The sequence below is a fragment of the Hippichthys cyanospilos genome, chromosome 3 (assembly GCF_059441005.1).
Source record: "Hippichthys cyanospilos isolate Australia breed blue-spotted pipefish chromosome 3, RoL_Hcya_1.0, whole genome shotgun sequence".
NCBI lineage: Eukaryota > Metazoa > Chordata > Actinopteri > Syngnathiformes > Syngnathidae > Hippichthys > Hippichthys cyanospilos.
In genome coordinates this window covers 7,352,501-7,365,294 of record NC_142371.1, presented here as the reverse complement: position 1 = coordinate 7,365,294, position 12,794 = coordinate 7,352,501, and the positions used below count along the sequence as shown (strand labels likewise).

At 38.5% G+C, this 12,794-nt stretch overlaps 1 protein-coding gene across 6 annotated transcripts in view; it reads right to left on the bottom strand.

Moving 5' to 3' along the window:
* Nucleotides 1–824: 824 nt before the first annotated feature.
* Nucleotides 825–12,794, bottom strand: part of adgrb1a (adhesion G protein-coupled receptor B1a) — a 123,791-nt gene continuing 111,821 nt past the window's right edge. For 3 of the 6 annotated variants that reach the window (XM_088410105.1, XM_088410108.1, XM_088410106.1), the window contains 4 exons: nucleotides 12,281–12,794; nucleotides 9,492–9,527; nucleotides 9,122–9,280; nucleotides 826–2,454 (listed from right to left, as the gene is read on the bottom strand). The exon at nucleotides 12,281–12,794 is cut by the window's right edge and continues 148 nt beyond it. In XM_088410105.1, the coding sequence (XP_088266231.1) occupies nucleotides 2,260–2,454; nucleotides 9,122–9,280; nucleotides 9,492–9,527; nucleotides 12,281–12,794 (904 nt within the window). In that variant the 3' untranslated portion in view covers nucleotides 826–2,259. Of the gene's footprint in view, nucleotides 2,455–9,121; nucleotides 9,281–9,491; nucleotides 9,528–12,280 lie in introns of all 6 variants that reach the window. The other 3 variants (XM_088410107.1, XM_088410110.1, XM_088410109.1) reach the window with 3 other exon arrangements.

Sequence of the window (12,794 nt, the reverse complement as noted above, 5' to 3'; positions counted from 1 at the left end):
AATCATTGTTCATTCATTCCATGCAGGCAGCAAAATGACTCCTGATTGGTCTACTGCTTAAGGACGCAGTGCCACAGAAAATAGAATATAAAAGCGGAAATATCTCAGTCTTGCTACTCCTATTCAATAACAATGCCTCACAATTACAATTTTATCTCAAAACGAATAATTCAAACTTTTGAAATGTCATAAAAATTGCATTAAACCAGACACATGACAGACAGTGATGCCAAGTAAGCTAAGGAAAACCTGTAGAATGGTAAACCAGTGGTAAGTGAAGAAGCTAAAGCTGCTTTTTAGAAACATTCCCATTGGACACTCAAATTTATTTCGGTCTTCATCATTTTTTTGGTTCTGTTCTGCCATCTCAATATTTTGGTCAGTTTAACCCAACTATCTGTGTTGTTTTATTCATACCAACACCCATTTTTGAGGTTGCCTTTTACAAATTGACCTATTTGGGGGTTTGTTTTGTTCGAAACAACCCATGAAGTTGGCTGACATTGACCCAAATATTGGGTCAGTGTTTGTTTGACTCATATTTTGGTCATCGTTAACCCGATTTTTCTTAGACTGCATGTACACTATGTGTTTTTCTTTTTCTTTTGAAATGTTTGAGTATAACACCAGTGTTGTCAGTCATTATTTGAGTTGCTGTTGTAGCGATAGACATGTATGCATTGCTTCTTATACAGTATTTACCATTGTAGGGGTCGTACAAAAAGTTGTAGCTCTTTCTTTTTGAATAACATTTAGATACAATGTGCAGGAAATACATCAACCCTATACACATTTATATCAAATTCAAAGAAAAAAGGGGAATAAGAAAATGTGTATTTCTGTAACAACACTAGGTACTAAAATCATGATGACTGCTTTTGTAGAAGTACATATATTTTTTTTTTCTTTATTAGAAATAAGACACATTCACTTTGTGCTCTGAAAACTGTACAATAATAAACAGATGACCCCAAATGAAATAAAAAGGCAAGTTCGGAGGGGTGGGAGGACTGTGAGAAAGGTTGGCGATGGGACAGATTAGAGGACAGGGGGCAACAGCAAGGAAATCTGAGAGTAAATGGTATAAAAACACGCAAGTTACATTGTGTTACAGAACACGCGTATAGTCCAATATCCTGCAAAGACAGAACAGGGAAAAGGATATTATAATAATTCTTTTGATATTTTCAGCAATGACTCTTCCCAAGCTATATGAAATATATTTAAAGGCTGAAATCCATTCTGTAGAGCTCTGTCAAATAAATACAATGCTGTACATCATGACTCCAAATGAGCCTTGTGCTTTCATGTTCCTTTTATGTATCACAACATATGGTATATATTTATATATTCAGTCACATACCCATATTTAATGATTTGACATACATACTCCTCTTTTCGACCAAACTTAAACATTTTATACTCGCTATAGTAAGTCTGCCTGTTTGTCTTTGTTAGCAAATGCCACATAGTTGGATGTGCCGATCAACTGGATGAAAGCAATCACTTATCCAGGGGTAGCGTTGAGGTTGAGGCTCGTTTTAGAGAGCAAAAGCCTGCAAGAAACTCAAAGGAGTCATTCGGGGAAAAGGGATATTTTCCATTTGGGTGCTTGACTTTGTTTTCATCGACATTTCTCCTTCACTTGTCTCACCAGTGCCAAATGTGGCAGGATGAAAAAAAGTGTCTGAGCCAAAAGGATATGGTTGAGTTGTGCAGGGGAGCGGATTGACTTAAGGAGCATAGCAGTTGGCACCTGGCAATGTCCTCAAACGTTTGTTGAGTTTTCAATTTACTATCACTGTTGTCATCATAAAACTTCCTTGAGCCATGTCAAACAGCAGCGTCGCTTTGGAGAAAGAGAGTGCAGCAGGGATGCAGTAACACCGGATAGAAAGAAAGACATGACCAAATACATTACAACCATTACATACATACTAGACAACAGGTCCACAACCTTTGTGTATGATACATACTGGAGTCATTAAATCTCCCACTTTCCCAAATGAGCCAGTTTGGTGCTCATGTCCGTATTCAGGGAGGCAGTTTATGTCTGATGAAAACAGTCCCAACATTAAATGAAACAACGTACAAAGACATCATGATAACAGGTTGTATGTGTTAATGTCCTGCATGTATTGTCTTTTTTACTCTCCTTTCCCTTCACATTTGCAGTGCATCTAATCCGGTATACGTGACATTTTTCTTATTTGTCCAAGAGCGAAGTGAAAGGTGAGTGGAGGAAATATGGTTAATTTATCACACCTCTGTCTGCAGGTCCATGATATCCTGGCCTACCAAAGGAATAGTTGCACTTGTCTTCTCCCATTCGACTGTCTGCATCTCCAAAGGTGACTTTACTGCTGTTGCCGGATCTTTTCTTCCCCAGGATGGAGGTGACTGGGTCTTTTGTATGCCCTCCCATGCCCTCTTACTTGGGGTGTGCTGCTTTTCCTAATAAAAAAAGAACAAAGTTCACAACTTGTGTTATTATAATTGTCATTATTATTATACGTAGTAGCAGTAGTAGACATATTTCAATGAAATATACCATCCTGTGTCATCTACAGAAGTCAAAACCAATAATAAAATGCATGTCTTCTTTCCTTATATGCAAATGTTTCCTATTGCAAAGACCCCCACAAATCGAATTCATTGTTCCTGTAGAGAATTGTGGAAAACAGATATCAAGCTGGCATTTTTGGTTACGTTGATTGTACAGCAGAATAACTGATTTTATAGTGCCTTTCAGGCCGTGTTTTCTCGTTCGCTGTCATCAGTTTCATTTGAGTAAACGACCTCACCCACAGTTGCTGTGTGTGAATGCAGACTTGTGGGCCGCACTCAAAAGCCAGAGATTTTTGGTCTGAAAGCCACTAATATTTAGCAGAGGTGGGAATTTACACCTTCCGTTACCTGTTTGTTAGTACAGTGGACCCCCGGGTATGGAACTGATTAATCTTGTAAAGCGGGGGCCGAATGTACAGACAGAAGGTTTGTGTGTCTGCCACTGAAAGACTTTTGTTTTCACTGACAAGCGGACAACTGACTGGCAACTAATAACTGAAAACCAGTAACTTTGAAACGCTGATGATTTAGGTGACAACAGATGTGATTTTCATTCGCGTATAACAGTTAAAATAATTCTCAGAAATTTGAAAGATTTGAAAGGTGGAGATGACAAAGCGTTACCAACAGTGACAGGTTACAGGTGACGATTATAATGGTAGATTAAAATAACAGATGAAATCTAATGTTACGTCTGTCATAGTCCATTATTTTTAAAAGACTTTTGTTATTCGGCGGTTTGACGGCAAAATGTCGGTCCGTGGCCACTGGACCATCCATCACTACTGCTCACACCCAGGACACTCTCTCTTACCCTGACACCAAAAACAGGATGTGTAAGATGTCTTCAAGCAACAGATTAAGGATCATGATCAAGGAGATGTCAGGGCCTGAAAGTCTGAAACTGTATGGTTGAAGTATCTTGAGTGGTTTGGCCACACCTGCATTTTGAAATGGTCAAAGATTTTGACTTGTATTGAGTACATGTGACCTTTTGACCCACATTATTTCATAATCAGAATCCCTTAAGTGATAAGCATCTAATTCATGCCATTTGTTAAATGATATCAAGCTTCCCCAGAAATTGAAATAGGGAGTCATTGTTGGTTCAGACCTTGCACCACTTTATTTGATGGTTACATGCATTTTATGACAAACTAGGTCTGTAAGCATACCAAATAACATACCAAAGAAGTCAAAATGTAGAAATGCACGTGGGCCCCTCAAATTGGAGCAATTGGAGCCCTGTATATTGACTTTGAGTCCTGATAACAAAAAGTGAAATTAAATTTGGATCAGCAAAAAATGGGGTTTCAGTTGTTGCGCAAGGGGTGTAACACGGTTTTGGTGGATTTGACTGAGGTGTAGGAAACAGCGTTCTAAATTATGCAGATAAGGGCCTTGAATAAGTTCAGAAATCAATTCTACTAATTATAGATAGTATTCACATAATGTCACAGAACAATGCCAATTGAACCTGTGGCCATTTTCTGGGTCCAACGAACATGTGTGGGCCTATGAGCATGTTTATACATCTTATTATTGTTTTTTTGTGAGTTAGCCACATGAGTACCAGGTCTAGTATTTGGGACACACCCTGTCTTCAACATCTTCTCTAACTCACTCCCACATTAGCAGCACACCGCCTCTGTGTGCACAGCCAGCCTGGTCCTCGAAAAGTTTCATAGCATTTGTTCAGGGCCCAGTTTAATAAGTCCAAAGAAGGCAGAGTTAAATTCTACATCAACTGTAAAGTGAACGTAAACAATCTCCTTCACACCTTCATGGGAATGATACACAGCCCAGACAGCCAGTCCAAGCCACTCAGTAAACAAACAAATATCTTCAGCACAGGAAGACATGGGACACGCGTGCTTAAATTTATGAAAGGGAAGGAGAAAACTATTACATAGAGCTTGCATTGTTCCGGCAGTTTGTCTCACCACCGAGCAAGAGGGCAATTAACTATTGCTTCTCGATTAGCTTGTTTGTCAGCAATAACTTGTGCTACATGATATGTCTTTTAATACTTGCTAAACAATGGATTACTGAAAATGTTCAACCTTGTATCAAGCGGACCAATTTTGTCTGCTAGCTGAGGACATGAGCGGTATATCTTGCACTACATTTAAGTGTGCTTCAAGCCATAGCATGTCTTAGGGCCACATTTCACTGAAAAATAAATGTTCAGCTCAGGCTCCGTTGTTGTTACAGGTGAAAGCTACTGTAGGTAGAGTACGTAAATGCGTGAAGTGAAGCACGCGACATTACGCATCAGTGATTTCTGTCACACATGCGTACTTGCATACCAGTGATGTGCATCCCTGTCTATGAGCAACTATTAAAGCCCTTCAGGTTTTTTTTTTTTTTTTTTTTTTTGAAGAGCACATCTTTTAAAAGGTTACTTTTTGGTTGATAACTTAATACACACTTGTGCCGTTCAAGGGTGCAGCGGAAGGGCTAACAAAGATGTGAAAAGAAACTTTATTATATACTTGTTAGACACCATGATTGTGAACGAGAAACAAGATTGCAAGGATAAATCAGAAAGATTTCCAAACGTGAGAACACCAAAGTGTGTTCTGACTGTTTTATTAAAGTAAGCAACCCTCCTCAAGGTTTCTATTTTCCTCTCTCAGGAGCCCAAAAGTTGAAATTGTAACAACATTTAGAAAAAAAATTACCCATATTCATGTAGTCATGCTAGTAGATTTGTGTAGGCAGTGTGTGATTTGTCAAAAGAACAATGATGGTCAGAAAACGTGAGTGAACGGAAGTGATTAATTCTTCCCTCAGGTATGACCAATCAGCTGCTAGCTATTGGTATTCGCGTCAGTGCATGAACTTACGTCATTTCCATTCAAGGCAAACCAATGAATGAAACGTGCGTTATTTCCTTTTCAGAACATGTCAGTGAGTCAGCGTACTGTTATCCTGTGATCTATTTGCATCTCATGCACAAATCAGTGTACGGCCATTGCCATTGTAGTAGACGTGACTGATTTGATATTCACCAAGAAGGGAACTACAATGTTACCGCTCGGTGAAGCGCCACTCATTCGATTAGCTTCACACTTTCATTGGCATTCATGTAGCTAACAGTTGATGCAAATCATAATAAACAAAGTACATATAGTATTTTGATAATGACTTGAAGTAAGCTTGAATTAATAATATATAAGTGTGGGATTAGATCCTGTACAATGAGATCTCCTGGGATTAGAACGCCACAAGATTTCTGGACCCTGCACATCAGGACATCTTTTTCTTTTGGCTGTTTAATTCTGGGACAGGAGTACACAGGAGAATGCACTCCTTGTTGATGCTACATGCTGCTTGTTAGTGTTTTGTATACCAGTAAAACATGCCTGTGAGAAGGCCAGACAACTTCAAAATAAACCTTACCATGCCAAACAACATGTAGACAAAAACATCTTGGTTTACTTTTATTTTGAAGTTGTTCGCGGAAGCATGTCACAGCAATTGCTGACTAGACTCTTTCTACCGTACAAACTGTTGCTCACAGAGTAGTGAATTGTGATTCCAGTTACAAACAACAGAACATTGTTCTAAAATCACATTCAATTGCCAATGCAGGGCATTTAGATAAACAACTTAATTACACTGACATTGTGTTGTATGGGGCCCATTCCCAGCATTTAGCACACCATCTAACATAAATTGCTTCATACCAGCTCGTGAGTGCAGTAAGATTACTTTTCAAAGGCAGTTTAAAAGACATAAATTACTTCACAGTTTCAGGAGAACAGCCTGAAATAGTTGTTACTATTGAACAGCTAACTCAAATATATGTTCTCTTGTTCTGACGTCACTTTCTCTAAATGACCAAAATGTATGGGGAGAGGTTGTCTAAAACCTCAAAGGTTATATTAAAAAAAAAAAAAAAAAAAAATTGATTATTAAACAATTATAAAATTTGGTCATTAATAAGCTTGGCTGCCTACTGTATCAATGACAATAGCTTAACCCGTCAGTACACTGCCCAATGTTTGTAAACCATTTGATTCCATTCTTCAACAAAGTTTCTACAAGAACCGATCCAAGAACTATTGCTAAACTATCTGCATGACATTCTCCAATACAAAAAAAAAACATTGGGTATGTACACAACAGGAGGCAATACTGAGACTTTGTACGCGCACATAATACGATAGTACTGACTCACAAATATTGTCATCCCGTGATGTCAGTGAATACTGTCATTATCATCTTAAAAACATTTTTAAATGCACCACCGGTTTGTGGGTGACTGTGTGGGTGCTGTCACACACGGAGTCACAAGTTACAAGGCAGTCTCTAAATGGCCACTCGACAACAGCAAAATTCATACGAGCCATAAATGAAGATTGTACGGTTACATTTAAATGTACTTTGCATGCTCCATTCTCATGCATCTACTTGTCGTGGAGAGTGCCTAGCTCCGCAATGGATTGAAAGGGAACGATGGAAGCCTCTTCCATTTGATGATAAACATGTTGGCTATGTTCCCGCTCACAATGGCAAATACATGTGCAAATGCCTCATTTCTTCATGAGCCTGTCTAACAAAATTCCAAAAGAACGTGAACTCCACCCATGCGTACAGTTAGGGTGCACTTTGCGCTAGACTTGCGCTGCGCATGAAAATAGGGCCCCAAGGGTGCAACAATGACTCATCCAGGAGCTCACAAAAGAACCTAAAACGACGTCCAAAGAACTGCAGGGCTTCGCTGGCCTCAGTTAAGGTCAGTCATGACTCAACCATAAGAACGAAATTGGGCAAAAATGGCATCCATGGAATAGTTCCAAGTGAAAAAAAAAAATCTTGACCCCCTCCCAAAAACAAACAAACAAAAAAAATGGCCATTAGAGCTGGCATAAAAATATTTGATTAAAAACTAAATAAATAAAATAAAAAGAACATTAACAATCAAGCAAAGTGAGGACAGAATGCTACTTTGCTCCGTCGGGCTCGGGATCTGGACAATTTTCTATTCAAGGAAACAATGAATTCTTTTGTCAACCAGAAAATGCTGGAAGAACGAGATCGGCCATTAGTTCGAGTCCTAAAGCTTTTGCTCTAGATTTATGCAACATGACAACATGAAACATACCTGCAAGTTCAAGTCTGAAGGGCTAATAGATACTAAGTGGTGTTTTTTGATTGCCAAACTCCAAGTCTAGACTTAATTCGATTGAAATGTTGTGGTATGACCTTAAACGAGGAATTTATAGCGAGTTGGAGTTAAACTATTCTTGAACAAGAGTCGACCAAATGTCCCCCGCAGATGGGAAAGACCGAAATGCTTGATTTTCATTATTGTTGCCAAGGGTGTTACAAACAGTTAGTAGGCTCTGGGGACAATTACTAACATCCACAAGATATGTTTAGACTTTTTCCTCCTTCATATATCTGATCATTTGGAAACTGCAAGTTATATTGTCTAAGCATTGACTCAATCGTTGCAAATGGACTTGCCGGTTGTGTTCCAGACTTTTTCATCTCTGATCCGAGCAGGCTTTAACCAATCACACACAAAGGACTGCCGTATCCGAAACAGATGTCATTTCTAGTATATAATAATAACAACAACAACAACAATAATAATAATATTAATAATAATAATAATAATAATAATAATACATGTACTATTATTAAAAGTACACTCCAAATTTCAAACGTTAGGATGTAATTTGCTGTCAGTGCAATACAGTGTAAAAGTAAACTTAAACCTTTTTTCCTGTCCATAATCCCACTAATTCCAAGTAAGTAAGAAAACAGGTGTCATTTATCCTTAATAATAAAATTCTAAAATGCAGAGGAATTGACAAACTACTTTTTAAAACACAGTTGCAATTCTAATGATGTCTACTCGCCTGAAACGAAACTTGATCTAACCGCCCCAGGGATAATAGCACACAATTATAATCAACATGCAGTCAGTGTGAGAAGTTAGAATGACAATGATGAACACTTATGAAATGGGGGAAAAAATGTAAGAAAAAAGGAAAATGAGCACAATAACCCATGCTGAATTGCCTTGCGTAACTTAAACAACAGACATCTAGAGGAAAAGTTACTTTCAACCGCCGGATCTCTTGCCCTGCATCTTATATGGAATGAATCATTCTGAAATCTTAAATAACAATATTTTACTCTCCATCAAGCATGGATTTTCTCGCCTCATCAACAACAGACAGGGCCAACGAAAAATATGTATAAGGCAAGCAGCACGAGGGAAAGGAAGCGAACTACAGTCAACATCCCTTTTGAATCGTTAGTAGAGTGCACTCATCTGCAAAGGTGTCCCACAAGAAATTGTAAAAGTATATTTCCAAAGGCGTTCTACTGACTTGAGGTCAGAGCTCTGTGCGGGCCTGTAAATTTCCTCAACACCAACTAATTGATTAGGTTGACAGGGAAGCTAATTATATCTGAGTTGAAGAGACAAGTCCACCCAAGGTTTTGATTTTTCCTTGTTTTAGGCGACAGCAGAACATTATCAGATGGCAGGGGGGTGGGGTGCGGAATAAAATAAAGTCAAACTCTTTACACTCATGTTGGTCTTGTCGCTGCTGGCAGAGGACACACTCCATCTTTTAGTAGCTTTGGCATCAACAGGTGGAGTCTCTACATCCATGTCTGCACTGTGAATCTTCCTGTTCAGGTCTTGAAACATGTCCTGGTGGCGTTTCCGGGTGTGCATTATCTTCTACACAGGAAGATTGTATATCACGCACAAGGGAAATAGCACAGATGCCCATCAATTCCTCTTCTTATTCATCTCTAGTCTTTCCAATAATGTTCCAAACCAAACAGTGAATTATAAATGTGTGCATTATAAATGTGTGCAAACAGCCACCGATTATAATATTAAAGAGACAAATCGAAAGCTCTGTATATGAATGAAAGACTAAAATTACCTCAAAGTCAAGCTCTGCATAGCGTGATTTTCGCCTCTGGGGGGGAGATGATACAGACAGATTAAAGACGTGTAAAGATATTATGTGCCGCGTGAGAAGACAAATGCTAGAGTATCCTAAAGACATGTTATCGTGGTGGAAAGTCAATAAGGGATTTTCTGCGACTCCTAGGATAACAGTGAGTCACGAAGGGAGAAAACAAGGTTTGTCGCTGGTCATTCCAGCCCCGTTGGCAAAAGCTTGCATTTAACAGATTGTGACCGAATGACCTTTAAGTCAGCTGTCACTGAATAGTGAGGGAAAACCTGACCTTCAGGCTGCCCAGTTGCTCTGGCAGCTGCTGCCTCACACGCCATTATAGAAGTGTGTTTTGCCCTGAAGTGAAAAGACACCAGCAGACAGATGTTGAGGCCACTGTGTGCTGCTCACTGTGTTGCCACGTCTTGCGACTAGCAGCACAATAAACCGGGACTAAATTCGATCCTGTTCACCGTCCGGGGGTTTCCGATGGCCATCCCGGCTTACTTTTTTGGCATGTAGGGAAATAAAAATGCTTGATGCCTAATTTTAAGCATCAGTAAAACAGTAACCTCAATATGCGTGAGCAGTATCAAATCTGATTTATGGATTAAAAAAAAAAGAGAAAAGAAAAAAAAAGTGAGTTTTATGGGATGAGAAGCATTATGAGATGTAACGTACCAAAAATAATCAAACTTTGACCCATAAACAATACGAAAAGCATACAGTTGTTTTTTGTTTTGTTTTTTTCAAAAATCTGGGTAAAGCTGGTAAAAGTAATACTCGGTCCCGCGGTTAATGTTAACACTACCCAGAAACAGTGGCAAGGTTTACATGGCATTGAGTGTTGTCCAATAAACAGTTACTGTAAGGACATCATGTCAAAATCCTAAAACATCAGCAAAAGCAGTGAAACCTTAAATCACAAAATACAACTTGAAAGGCTTTTGAAAAATCAATCAAATTAATTGATGAAATAATATGAATTGTTGACAGTTATCATTCAAAAGACAACTATTCTTGATTATTGGATGATTTATGAAGATGCCATTTGTTGTTTGTATTCGCTTTTTTGGTATTTGTAGGATTTTTTATACTTTTGCATAATACGCATTCTACATGAAAATGATCATAACTGCATCTTAGTCTTAGGTGTTCCTTTCTTTCTTGGCATTTTTAGTTCCATCTATGTCACTCAAGCCACTAGAGAAAGTTTCATTATGTTGGTATCAAGGATCTGTGATCTGTCAAGATGTGGCAGCTATTTTACATTTGCACAAAATCAGACAGCAAAGATGGTGTTACGTGTGATGTATATTAGGAAATAGAGGAAAAAAAACAAAATCCAAAAAACATTTTGCAAATCATGAAACTTCATTAATGCCGTTAAATACATCTTAGCATTAGCAGTTTAAAATATGCCCAGTACTACTACTAATAACTCAAATATTCATATCAGTAAAGTTAATTGCTTTCCAAAATAAAAATCAATGGTGTTTATCTTCAAGGTATCCATCAAGTTATATAAAAATGAAATGTACGCATTTACGAGGTAACATCAGTGCTATTGTCAGTTAGCTCATCTATGGTGATTCACAATACAGTATTATGTTGCCAATAAGATAGCACGAAGCTAATACGCTTTTATTATTATATGGTTTGGTTGATTACTTTGGTGTGTTAATAATGTTCAATTCTGTTTTAAGTGTGAATTTTACAATAATTTTAAATGTGATTTTAATGTAGTGTGGATGCTGCTCTTGTGTTACATGACTAAATAAAGTATGTTGCAGTGTACCAAATTATGCTCATCCAGCTTGAATTTTTTCTACTAATATAATATAAATGACTAATTATTATAATAAATTCCTCAAGTTATTTATTCATTTATTTATTTTAATCTCATAAAAACTGCAAGTAAACTTCACAATACATATACTCATTCCTGCTGGCACATTTTTTGCCGGCCATTTTATAGATCTAGACCACGCCAAAGGATTGTTTTACGCACATTATGCTTCGAAAGGTTGTGCAAGAAGATTGCTTGAATGAGATGTATTTCAGCAAAAGATATTTGTGTATTATTTTTGTTGTGTGGTCTATGCAAAGTTCCGTAATTTTCTCACCATATGCCGCGCCAGATAATAAACTGTACCAACAAACATTTTACAGAAAATGCATTTTTGTCATGTATAGGCAAGCTGCACCAGATGATAATTTAGAGGTTGTATCATCAGACATTTAAGCAAAAATGTGCATGGATGCGTTTTAAATGTTTCTGTTTTAAATTAAAACTGTTTTTTCAAACTGCCTGGTTACAGCGGAATCATGCCAACACACCGACGACACAAATTGAACATACCTGCACGTATAGATTTAAGAGGAGCACCAACCACCATATTTTCAACATAACAACTCAGATCGTTACAATACTGCACTAATACAACAGTAACCTCATTCCACTTACAGTAACTTGTGGAGTGCCCCCAACGAGTAAAATAGCTAGCTAGACAGACAGACAGACAGATTGACAGACAGACAGACAGACAGACAGACAGACAGACAGACAGACAGACAGATAGATAGATAGATAGATAGATAGATAGATAGATAGATAGATAGATAGATAGATAGATAGATTGCAGTTTATAGCAACAAAATCATTAAAGACATCAACACGAAATTATGTCTTGAATGATGAATCATATTTCCAAGTTGTAAATATGAAGGTGACAGCGTTGCTGAGAAAAGTTGGTAGCAAGCGTGCTTACCTCCAGGGAGCTCGTGGAGAGCGTGGAAACAGTTTCACTCTTGGTCATCAAAACAGAATTTCCTGATTCTGCTCCATTACAGGGGCTGCTGTCCACTTGCGAGTCTCTTGGCAGGTTTTGAAGGTTGTGCGCAGGTGAGTCTTTCTCTGAGCATGACACACTGACCTGGTCAGCAGGCAGGCTCTTCAGTCCAAATCCAAGCACAGGCTCACCACCGACAGGGTTAGCCAGGTGGACCAGCCTTGTCTGAGGCAGCTGCTCAACACTTATGTTATACTTGGTTGGTTGCTCTTCTTTGCCTTTGGTGGGCCGTAATGTGCCTGTGTTGTTACTCGGTAAAATGACTAGCCCTGGGGCTTTGCCAGTCCCCTCACAACCGCTTCCTTCTCCGTTTCTTTGTGGAACGTCACCATCGAGCTGCTTGAAGAGCTCACTGTCACAGATGTAAATGGATTTGGCACCTGGCAACTCGGTGCTGATTCCTTTAGTGGTACATTTTTCTCTGCGTAGAGTC